This window comes from Equus quagga, chromosome 7 (genome assembly GCF_021613505.1).
Source record: "Equus quagga isolate Etosha38 chromosome 7, UCLA_HA_Equagga_1.0, whole genome shotgun sequence".
Taxonomy (NCBI): Eukaryota; Metazoa; Chordata; class Mammalia; order Perissodactyla; family Equidae; genus Equus; species Equus quagga.
In genome coordinates, this window is record NC_060273.1 from 34,660,847 (window position 1) to 34,673,598 (window position 12,752).

The 12,752-nt window shown below is 40.9% G+C and overlaps 1 protein-coding gene across 1 annotated transcript in view; it reads left to right on the forward strand.

Moving 5' to 3' along the window:
* LMTK2 (lemur tyrosine kinase 2) overlaps window positions 1-12,752 on the forward strand; it is a 95,803-nt gene that overhangs the window by 62,716 nt on the left and 20,335 nt on the right. The window contains 2 exon segments of the mRNA XM_046668054.1: window positions 10,269-10,353; window positions 11,636-11,757. Coding sequence (XP_046524010.1) covers window positions 10,269-10,353; window positions 11,636-11,757 — 207 coding nt within the window.

Consider the following 12,752-nt stretch of genomic DNA (forward strand, 5'->3'; position numbering starts at 1 on the left):
CACAAAACGTCAAAATATAAAGATCTATTTGTTTTCTAATGGAGAAGTCTTATATTTCATTTTTAATCTCTTCTAGCAGGTAATACACATCATATTTGCATTGCTAAATCTTTTGTAAAGCACAGATGATTATTATATAGTACTTGGTTTAGGAATTCTTAGATTTTGGAGAATGGAGCATTTAAAAAGAGTATCATATCATGGGGCCGGCCCCGTGATGGAGTTGTTAGGTTTGTGTGCTCTGCTTTGGTGGCCCGGGGTTTCGCCAGTTCGGATCCTGGGCATGGACCTAGCACCACTCATCAAGCCATGCTGAGGCGGCGTCCCACATGCCACAACTAGAAGGACCCACAACTAAAATATTCAACTATGTACTAGGGGGACTTTGGGGAGAAGAAGGAAAAAAATAAAAATAAAAAGTGTCGTATCAGAATCAACAACATAAAGTTATCAAAGACAGCTAGAATTTGTGTTTAAAGCCCTATTGTGTTTTAAAAATTGGCAAAGATATCAGAGTAAATGTTATTTCCCTGTGAGTTTCTTCAGGTGAAAGTTTTACTTAATTTAGAGCAAGTAAAGATGATAAATCAGAAGGTTTGGATTTTATTCAGGTACAGAAACTCAAGGTAGAGAAAATTCTTGAAACCGTTGACAGCTGTTTCATTTTGTTTGAAAAAGTAGCCATATTTTCTGTAAAATTTCCATTTGGGGCAAAATTTTGTGCTTTAAGTTACTTTTTGTTGGTAGCACGCTGTGCAGCATATTTTTAAGTTAGAATTTAGAATATTTATTGGCTGGCTCGAAGTCAGACTTTCTGTGTTGGTTGAAGATAGAACAGGCCACGTGTCCGAGTGAAAGCTGTTAGCTGTGTTTGGAACCTGATCTAGTAAAGTGCCCCCAGTTACATTTTGTTTTTACTGGTTGTTTAACGAGAGACTTCTGCCTGGGTCTTAGGTAGCCTGCGTTTCTGAAGTTGAACATGTGACGTTCGTGAAGGCCATGTAAACAGCAGAGGCTGCCAGTGTGTTACACTCCACACTATTCAGCCGTGCTGGCCGAGGGCCTGGGACTTCCTGTCTCCTGCCTGTCAGTCCTGAGCAGCTCCAGTGAGAGGCCACCAGGTCACTGCCGTGAGCTAAGTGCAGAGGGCTTCAGCAGGTGGCGTGGGCCTCTCGGTGGCTCATGTTGCTGGAGACCTGTAAGATGGTGACTGAGGAGTACACAGGTGACGATTGTGCACCAGAGAGCCTCTAGGATTTGCCCAGCTTTAACGTTAAAGTTACTTTCTGCTGAGAAACACTGAAGTTACCGAGTTCTCCAGGCCTCAGAGTGTGGGTGTCCAGTGTTATAGGAGCATGATAAGTAAACACTGGTGTCAGGTGCCGTTCTCCATTATTTTTTTCTTAAGTTGTACTACAGGTGTCCATGTTGGTAAAGCTTAGAAAGTCTTGTTACTAATTGGCTTGTGCTGTACCTGTAGCTTGAGTGTTTCTTTCAGTCAGTGAATTATTAGATGTTTTCATTAATTTGTGTACATGTAAAAATGTTTAGGTTATATTCTTTAAAATTCCTTCTAATGTTTTTCTATTTTATGTTATTATTTTTTTATATTTTGAGGAAGATTAGCCCTGAGCTAACATCTGCCAATCCTCCTGTTTTTGCTGAGGAAGACTGGCCCTGAGCTAACATCCCTGCCCATCTTCCTCTACTTTATATGTGGGACACCTACCACAGCATGGCTTGCCAAGTGGTGCCATGTCCGCACCTGGGATCTGAACCGGCGAACCCCAGGCTGCCAAAGCGGAACGCACACACCTAACCACTGCACCACCGGGCCAGCCCCTGTTTTTCTATTTTAAAGATTGGCGTTTTTAAGGAATAAATTTATTTATGGCAATAAATATGATTGCTTTAATTCCTTTGCCTGATAATTTTAAATCAAAGCCACAGAGAGCACCTGACACAGTGGTATTAAACGAAAAGACCCTGCAACTCTAAGATCATTTTGCTTTCATGATAAAACCTAAGGATTTTCCTTAAACAGGCTTTGGAATCAGGCTTGATGTACAAGTCTGCACACACTCTGGAAGCGTCTGAGAAATGAAAGTATGACCAGTCCTAGTCACGGTTGCTCGCCTGGTCTAGCTTCGTGTTCTTCGCTAGTAAAGTCTTGATAATAGAGTTAAATTCTTAAGATTAATGTGTGGATTCGATGAAATCCTAAAGCTCATGCTGTCGTGTCTGGCCCGGTTCCAGCAGGGGAGGAAGGAGAAGCAGGAGAAATGATGATTATGATGAGTGAGGTCTTGTCTTACTTTGAGTTTTTCGTTTTCTTGCCCTTTTTGGACTTGTTTTGATATTAAGTTAAAGACAATGTAAACTTCGTTGATCGAGTAAGTGTTCACTGACCTGCAGTCTGCAAAGTTGAGTGCTAGTTGAGATGAGGAATATAGAAATGTATTTAAAATCAAAGCAAAATCCATGATTCTTGCTCGCTAATACTCTAGCGAGAGTTAAAGCATTTATTCACCTGAGGCAGAATGATCACTGTGTTCCAAGCATTTGCAAAACATTCTATAAATAGTTATTTTATCCTCAAGACAACCTTAAGAGCCACGAGGCAGGTGCCATTATTAACCCCATTTTACAAAAGAGGATGCTGGTGATCAGAGTGGTGAGCAATTTGTGTGTCCTGGCCACTAACTTGATGAGCGGTTTGAGCCCAGGCCATCTGACTCTTGAGCCTGTGCTCTCATCTCCTATACTGTTTTGTTATATCATAGTGAATGCTGTCATTTGAAATACACACACCATGCATAGTCCTTTATACAGGAGAAGTTCCTTTTGTCTGGGGGGAATCAAGGAGGTGGCATTTTAGTTATCCTTGATGAACGAGTATAAGTTAGAGAATGGAGATGAGGAAATTGCTAGAGAAGGGAGTAGCAAGAATATGTGTGTGGTGAGAGAAAGAGAAGAAAAGGAGGTTTAGGGAGATATCAAATAGTCTAGTTTAACTGGAACAGAAATGCACGAAGGGAAATAGTGGAAGATAAGAATAGCGAGGTATGGGGCTGGCCCCGTGGCCGAGTGGTTAAGTTCGCGCGCTCCGCTGCAGGCGGCCCAGTGTTTCGTTGGTTCGAATCCTGGGCGCGGACATGGCACTGCTCATCAGACCACGCTGAGGCAGCGTCCCACATGCCACAACTAGAAGAACCCACAACGAAGAATACACAACTATGTACCGGGGGGCTTTGGGGAAAAAAAGGAAAAAATAAAATCTTAAAAAAAAAAAAAGATCACGAACCTAAAAAAAAAAAAAGAATAGCGAGGTAGCCTGAAGCCAAATTATACGGGGCCTTGAGTGCCAGGATAAGGCCTTTGGGCTTTATTTTGTGGGCAGTGGAGTGACGTAACCAGGGCTTTGCGCTAATTTCAATCTCTAAAGGAAATTGAAATTTCTATAACTCTTTGAATCCAACATAATTTTAATAGCAAAAGATGGCATACATAAAATTATAGATGATTCTCATTAATGAGTACAGGCACAAATATTAGCCAATTGCATCCAGCAGTATGTGAAAAAAACAAGTAAGACTTCTTCTAGGAGTATAAGGGAGGTTTACATCATAAAATTCTGCATAATTTATTCATTGTGACAATAAAAGAGGAAAAATTATATTGTCAATAGATTGCTGAAACATCATTAATATAATTCAGCAGGCATTTCCTATTTAAATCTCTGATAGGAAACAAAGGAAACAGCTAAAATATAAAGACTATTTATAAAGACTATTTATCAAAGCTCATTAGCAGTTATCATTCTAAGTGGCAAAATAATAAATTTAACTTTTCAGTTAAAATCAGAAACCAGAGAGATGCCCACAATTTCCATTATTTTTCAGCATTTCTTTGGTAGACTAGTGAATACAAAAACAAACTAGATTTATCATTGGAAAAGAAGAGAACATCACCCTTCTTTGCTGGTGACATGATGTTATGTATTGAGAAAAACCAAGATACCAGTTTCTATAAAAAATAAAGTTAATAAGAGCATTTATTGTGGCTTGCTATAAGACAAATATACTGAAGTTAATAGTTTTTCCCTGTACTGGGTATGAGAATCTAGAAATGAAGGTGAGGAAACCATTCCATTCTCAACAATGTCACAGTTATAAATTATTTGGCAGTAAATTATGTAAGAAAGACACAGGAATATATAAAGAAAGCTATGAAATCTTCTTGAAGGACATAAAATAATATGTGAACGAATGGAAAGATGTACCATGTTGTATTTTATGTCAAAGACAGCACAAAAATGTCACAACTCAAAATTAATAAATAAACAGTACAATTCCGATTAGAATCCTCACAGGCTCTTTGGAGAGGAGTGGTGGATGAGGTTATCTTTAGCTATGTATGGAAGAATAAATGTCTAGAAGAGCCATTAAAGTATGGAAAAAAAATGAATTATTGGGGCAGTAAGGGAAGCTAGCTTTACCAGATAGCAGAATACGCAATAAGCCACTGAAATAAAAATCAAGGTGGTTTTGGCAGAGAAACAGATAAATAGACAGTACACAGTACATGGAGAAAGTTAATATCTGAAAAAGTGATATTTCAAATCAGTGGGAAAAGGATGGCTTATTTATTAGATGCTGACAAAATTAGTTATCTATTTGGGAAAAGAATTGGACCTCTACATCCTCCATTATATACAGCTAAAGATAAAAGAATTAAATATGTTGTTGGCAAAATTCTGGAAGACTGTATGTATAACCCAGGGATGAGTGAGGCCTTCTAAATCAAGACAGGAAGATAAAAGGGAGATGTGGTTGACTATTACATCAAAATTAAATGCTTCATAAGCAGCAGGTACCATAAACCAAGTCAGTAGACATCAGAGTCGTGAAGATGCATCTGCAATGCAGATAGCAGCTGAGCCCTGATATCATAAGAGTTCTTTCAAATTGACAGGAAAACGACGACCCCGTAGAAAGATATACAAAGAGATAAAAAGGCCAATAAATGTGAAAAGATGTTCAAATTCAGAAGTAGATAGAGACATGCAAATTACGTAACTGAACTCAAGATTGAAAGGAACTGCTGCATCTCTTGCTGGTAGGAACGTGGGGGAACTTTTTCATCTATTGTGTGTATATGTCATATATTGCATATAAATTATTACACACTTTGAAAAACTCTTGGGCAGTAGTTGTGTAATTGAAATGCACACTCCCTTTAACTCCATCCCTAGACTCGATCCCGTAGGAAGTAGAAGCACTGGAACTGAGGAATGTGTGTTACAAGTATCTGTTGCAGCTTTGTTTGAAGTGACGGCAAAAAAGAAAAAAGGGAAACTGGAATAAATTTACGTACGTCCGCACTGCGGAATACTACACAGCTATCGTAAGGGAAGGTTTAGAACTGCTGTACTAGTTGACGTGAGGGGTTTCCACATGGCGATATTGTTGAATAAGAAATAAAGATGCAGATAAGTAAGCATAATAGTGAATTTTTGTAAGACAGATTCTCTTAATCTCCTTATTTGTACATGTCCTCGAGCTGTGTCTGTAAGTATGAAGAAAAATCTAGAAAGGTTATACCTACCAGTTTGTGAACGTGTGTTCCCTGGAATGGGTGGACAGGGAAGGAGGAAGACAGTTTAAAAAATATTTTTTTTCAAGGCCGCACTTCAGGAAGACTCAGAGAAAGCCTCGCAGTCATATAAGCCAATTTACGCAGAATGTGTGTGTGTGCACGAGAGGGGTGGGAAGGCCAGAGCTCTAGACTGGTGGGCTGGCTGTGCGCGCCGGCCGGGAGGAGGAGCGCGCTGCAGGCTGTGCGTGTGGAGTAGGCAGGAACGGCGAAGGCGAGTGTCTCAGACGGTAGGCCACCTTGTTTGGGGTTCTAACCCTCGGTTTAAAATCATTTGTTGTATATAAAGTATTAAACGTTCCATTTTTCTAGATGGCCTTAGGCCCCATGGGAAAATTAATGTTTAATTAATTTGTGGTGAAGTGCTAGCTGTCTTTTTAAACCAGCTGGTTTGCCATTTGTGAAAGTGTGCACACATGGAACGTGCTGGCCATCTTTGATCCTGGTCTGCTGCGGCCTTCTTGTCTAGGCTTGGATTCTGGGAGCTTGTCTGATAGGTAGTATGGCCTCACCCCAGGCCTCCTGCGTTGTCTGTGCCCTCCAAGTGATTCTGATGCACAGGCAAGTACCAGGATCAGAACCCTGGCTGTCCACTGTCCAATACCTGAGAACTGCTTCCTTGTATATTTTGTCCAGTTTTGTAGTTGTTTACAGTGGAAAGATAAGCCAGAAGTTGAGAACCATGTAGGCCTGAAAGTCCAACTCAGTGTTGGCCCTTGCCCAGCCCTGGGGAAAACTCAGAACCAAAGGCTTTATCTCCATTTTATCACCAGCCCACAAAACGCAGGCCATCAGTGGTGGATCACATTCCAGCCAGAGGCATTTTCCTCAAGGTCCATCCAGAATTTCACAGTGGAAGTATTCTCTGTACCGAAAACCTAGCAGGCGCCTGAGATGCAGCAGGCGCTCAGTAAAGGTGGTATGGTTCAGCCAGCAAGGACTGACCTAGTAAGCAAAGGCGAGAGCTGTCAAGATGCTAAGTCAGGTCGTCTCTTTGTGCCACAGAATCCTCTGGCTTTAATCTTCTGCTTGCACCTGTTTGAGCAACATCCCGTCTTCAAGTGATAAGGGGCAGAGTCTCTTCAGAACCATGTAATGATTTTGAGTTTGAACCTTTGTGGCTGCGAAAGGCAGGGTGGTGGTGTGGTGAGCACAGCGAGACTTCGGGGTTGAGGTTGTTCGTTCTTCTCTCATCAGCTTTACTCATTTAAGCCACAATACTTAATCCTTCTGAGCCTCTTTCTTCTGTGAGATGGGGATAATCTTTACCCTGGAGCACTGTTGTCAAGATTACGTAAGGTAACGTATGCCAAGCCCTAGAAAACGGTCGGTAACGCTCAGTTCTTTTGCTCGCCATTTGTTACTTTTTATCAGGAATTCAGGTTGCCCAGAAAGGCATTGTAGGTAACATAAGCAGAGGTGTGGGTGATTTGAAAATGGCTGCAGTCCCACTGAGCTGTCTCCGTTAGAGCAGTCCTGCTGCAGATGGGTGCACTCTAGTTCTCCTGTGAGTTGGGAACAAGTGATGATGCTTTGTGAATTGCAGTGGGGACTCTTGAAATCTGTGGGCTCTACTTCCTGTGTCCATCAGCCCCACTCATGCGGCCGAGTCCCACACGGTCACTGTCAGCTCAGGCGACAGCAAGTGCTGCCAGCCCAGGGGAACCAAGCCAGGGCCTTGAGAGAGCCTTTCAGTGCTTGATCGCTTGGCAGCCTCGCCCCTAGACCTGTTTTTCAACTTGGAGGAAGAATATCCTGGGTATGTTTGTATTTCCTGACCCAAACCAGCCATTGACGTCAAGAGTTACCTCTGTTGTTAAGAAGTTTTCCCTTTGTGTTGTTCTGTTCTTTAGCTTTGCGTGTTATTGAGCTTCAGAGAATATTTATTTTTACCAATTTTGAATCAAATAGCATCGTCATCTTGCATCTGGATAGCACTTCAACGTTTTGAAATATATTTTATCTCTCTAGTTTTTAATTTTATCTTTATGAAAACCTTGTGAGTTGGCCCTTACAAGTGCATCTCTCTTTTTTTGTGAGGTAAGTGAGGCTCCAGTATATTAAGTGTCTTGCCCAAAGTCGCGCAGTTCTTAAGTGGAGCCAAGAAGTGCCAGGTCTTCTGACTTGTCCAGTGCTTTTTCCACTGTACTGTGGTGACTGGGATGTTTGGGGTGGAGACGGGGAGCGGGTTTAGAAGAAATTCCTCCAGTCGCCGGATTTCAGGTAGTGAGAAGCATTCTTCCTTTTCCTGGGAATATCAGTTGAACTGTATTAGAGTTTGTGAGGCCTTTTATAGTGAGAGCCAAAGGCCTTTTGCATATGGAACTTTCCATCTTTTATCTAACCTTCACATCTGCTCTGTCTAAAGACCTGCACTGAGCATGGGTAAGGAGAGAGGAGAGGAGCGAGGAGGCCGGGCGGGCCAGGAGTTAGTTGCACGAATGGCCTGAGTGGAACTTTCCAAGTGCCCTGAAGGTGCTCCAGCCTCAGGCCTGCGGGTGACCCACGCCTGCCCCTGTTGGAATGCCGGCACCCAGGTTTTCATTCTGGCCTTAGGAGGGGGATGTTGGGAAGGTTGAGAAGGATCCATCTGTAGAGACTGTAGAAATACTTGTCACTGGTGCTCAGGAGCAGAACTTCTGTTGGCAAAACCCACAACATTGTCCATTGCAGCCATCAGTCCAGTAGATAAAACTGCCTGACTTAAGGCATTTTCATTTTCTTGCCCTCAAATGGCATATTACTCCCCTGTCCCTCCCCTCCCTCCATTCCAAAAAATAGGGACCAATTCTCTTCTTAAGATTGGAAGTTTCTGGGGCCGGCCCCACGGCCCAGTGGTTAAGTTCGTGCGGTCTGCTTCAGTGGCCCAGGGTTTCACCGGTTCAGATCCCAGGCGCAAACGTGGCACCACTCTTCAGGCCATGCTGAGGCGGCGTCCCACATGCCACAACCAGAGGCTCTCACAACTGGAATCTACAACTATGTACTTGGGGGCTTTGGGGAGAAGAAAAGAAAAAGAAGAAGATTGGCAACAGTTGTTAGCTCAGGTGCCAATCTTTAAAAAAAAACAAAAAGATTGGAAGTTCTGTATTGTTTGTACCGGTGGCGTGATGTGTCCTGAGGTTTTCCCAGCCACTTCCACAGGCCTGAAGGCTTCTGGAGGGAGCTCTGTGAAAATCACCACTTGTAAACAGAGAGAGTGTAGAGAGAAATTTAATATAACTAACTGGAAATTCAGATCAGCACATGTTTGTTGAGGAGCAGCCGTATGCGTGGGACAGTGCTCTGGTTGTTAATGTGTCATTGATAGTTACTGCTGGTGCCAGGAGGAAAATACTACCGAATGGTATCTTGCTAGCTTTGTGATCCCAGCAAAGTTACTTCAGTTCTCTGTGCCTCAGTTTCCTGCTCTGTAAATGGGGAAAATAATAGTACCCACCTCAAAAGTTTGTTGTGAAGACTAAATGAGTTAATGTATGTCAAGTGCTTAGAGAAATGCCTTGCGTAAAGTAAGCGCTTTGTAAATATTAGCCATTATTATATAATTGAACCAATGTTATTATGTACCCAGCAGCCACTGAGTTATATCAAGTTAGCTCTCACTGTCGTCATTATTATTATTATATTTCAGGCGTGAGCTTTGGAAATGAAAATCAGAATTTAAGAATTAGTTTTAAGTTTTTGGTCTTCTACAGTCATAGAAACGCAAACGTTTATTTTAAGATTTGGACTGTAGAAATTGAGTCATTGATAACTTTTATTTATGATTTAAAACTATAAATTAGGTGTCCTTTTCTATTTTAATGTAGTGGCTTTTTTATTCGTATGCCAATTGAAGATTAAAAAGATTCTAGGGGCTAAAGCCAAAATCCAAAACAACTTAATCTTTTGTCTCTGTGGGAAGTTCCTTTAGAAAAACTGGTTTTTACTTTTCAAATTAGGTGTTTTTGAAAGTTAACTTGTTCTTAAACAATATAAGTAAATTGTTTTAAGTAAGTCTTGAAAATATGTTCTTTACCTCCCTGTGGGGAGGTGGAGTTTGAAAGAGATGAGAGTAATTTGGAAAGGACCTCTGTATACCGCTTGTATATTTTTGGAAAAGAAGTTAAAAAAGCACACTTTCAGCAATGTAGATTATTTTTGGATGCTTGAGATTGTGACATTATTAATCCTTCCTTATAATAAATAGACTACTACTAGACTATTACTCAAGTAATACAAGTTACTGTAAAAAAAAAATATGCAGACATTTTAGCCAGTAGTATTTTAGAATTCTTTCTTGGTCACTCTTAAAATACTAGGAAATAAGCCACAAATCTGGTATTAATGCAGAATAAGGTACAGATGTGGTCAGCGCAGTGTTGAACCTTAGCAGTCCCAGTAATAGTCAGAGTTGCAAACACACCTGATCATCTCCATTATTTAAGTAATGAAGAATATGATATTTAAGCCTTTTTCTGTGGAAAAGAATTTTAAAACATTAATTAAGCAGGGAGTTCAGAGGGCTACTCTGATCACAAGAGCAAGCCTTTTTCCATGGCAGCTTCACGTCACACTGTCCTGGCTGCAGATGTTTCTTGTTCCCGTGTTCACTTCACCCTCTCTGCTTTCAGTGATTTAGCCCTGCGGAATTGTTTTCTGACCTCGGACTTAAATGTGAAAGTGGGAGATTATGGAATAGGATTCAGCAGGTACAAGGTAAGCCAACGGTTTAAGGGTCTCCCCTTAATCTGACTTAATTTCATAGGTGGTATCACAAAACGCCACTCCGTCTGGGAACGAGGGTAAGAATCTCGGCCACGTTACCACTTGGAGGGGGTTTGTTCCAGTCATTTGGATGATGGTGTTGGCTTCCGATGTGTGGTTTGTCTGAATCTGTGGCCTTGTGCCTGAGGGTTGGTAACAGCTTTCCGAATGCTTTGTTTGAAAAGACTTATCCACAGTGTAATTGAGAGAGCTTGACAGTGCAGCGTAGATTTTAGTGTGGACACTGGGCAATAACAGCTATTACCACTTGTATAATAACGTATGTCATATAAATATTTCCCTGTTATGTGTTCAGTAAAATTCTGGCTCACATTCCGTAAGCTTGGGGTTTTTATTTTTAAACTCTGTCATAAATATATCCCCAGAGAAAATGAGAAGTTGATGAGGTTTCGCTTGTGCGTGTTTGTGTAGCCCAGCTGAGGCCACACGATGTGAGGCAGGGACTGTGGCTGCCCCGCGCCATGCTGTCCGGGGCCTCAGAGAAGTCACCTGCCCTCCACTTTCTAAGCAGCGACGTGAGGATGATATCTGTTCTGTCTTAGGGGCTTCTGGTGAGGACCAGAGGGGTCCTATCTTCACAGTACTTTGTAACTAAAAAACATTAGGCAAATATTAGTTGGTTATTTGTCTACATGGTAGCTCTGTTGTCTTGAGCGCTTGCTGTATACCAAGCACTCTGAAGTACTTGACTGCATAATCTCATTTAATCCTCACCCTAAGGGGAGGTAGGTATTGTATCATCCTCATTCTGCAGATAAAGAAAAAGGCTGAGCCTCTTTGTTGCTTGCGCACAGTCGCATAACTGGTGAATGGTTGAACGTGGACTTACAACCCAGTCTGTTGGATTCTAAAGCCTGAACTCTTATTCATTAACCAGCACCACTCCCCTATTCGGGGCGTAAGGCCCAGCGTATTTTAAAGATGTTTTGCTCAGAGTCTGTGTTCTGTGCATCAGACACAGCATACCTTCCTCTTCCAGGAAGGATGACTGAGCGAGCGTTCATGGCTCAGAGACCAGCTCGTGAAGCCCAGGAGGCTTCGGAGAAACCCTCCCCCACCTTCTGCCCAGAAAGTCTCTCGTCATGCCCACTTTTTTCTCTGATATGTCTTTTGGGTTAAGTGTCTATTTTATGAGAATGACCTGAAATTAAATCATTGAGCTCACTAAAAGTATAATAGAATTCAAAATTCTGTATGCTTTCTAATAAAACAGGAGGATTATATTGAAACAGATGATAAAAAAATTTTCCCTCTGCGATGGACTGCTCCAGAATTAGTAACCAGCTTTCAAGACAGACTACTAACTGCAGATCAAACTAAGTATAGTAATATCTGGTATGTATTGATTTACCATTCTATTAGGCTTATGGGTAGCAAAGTACCTTCTTTCTCACTGGGTACTTTCTTAAGGGAAAGTAATTGAATAAGATGTAGGAACACAAGACTGCCTGATGCTATGAAAAAGACAGTTTATTGACATCATAGCAATTATCACAGTTGTGATGATATAATTAACTTTTCTCTTATCCATTTGACAGTAATGAGCTCCGTAAAAACAAGAGCCAAGTCTATTTTCTGTGCCCGCCACAGGGTCTGGCATATAATGGATATTTAATTAATATTTATTGAATCGAATGAAGAAACAGAAAGAAGTCTAGACTATTATGTAATACGGTGAATTATAGGAGGACAATTTAATGGAAATTGAAAATGTATCTAAGTTTTTGACTAACAATTTTTATTACTTCTTTATTATTTTATATCTACATTTTTTATGCTATTGTCCTGCTTTTTCTATTTCCTTTGTCTCTTCTTGCCTTCTTTTGGGTTGATTTTTTTAAACTGTTTTTTCCTCTTAGTTTGGGAGCTGTATTCTCTATTCCTGTACTTTTTTTGGTTACCCTAGAAATTATACCATGTATATGTCACTTACCTTAGTCTAGTATTAGTTTACATCTTGGCCTTTCTGATCAATACAAGGACCTTAGAGTACTTTAACTCAGTTTGACTATACACCACACACACATGCAATTATATGTTATTATTGGGTATTTTAATTTTTTCTTTTAACCCCACAAGACCTTATTATTATTATTATTTTTTTTAGCACCAATGTTTCTTTAGGTTTATCCATGTAATCACATCACTTTAGTCTTTCTCCTTTTTTTTTTTTGGTAATCTCAGACCTTCCATCTGGGGTCACTCTCCTTTTGCCTGAAGTATGTCCTTCAGAATTTCCTTGAGTGAAGGTCTGCTGGTAACAGACTCTCAGTTTTCTGTAGGTCTGAACATACTTTTATTTTGTCCTCATTCTTGAAATACGTTTTTAC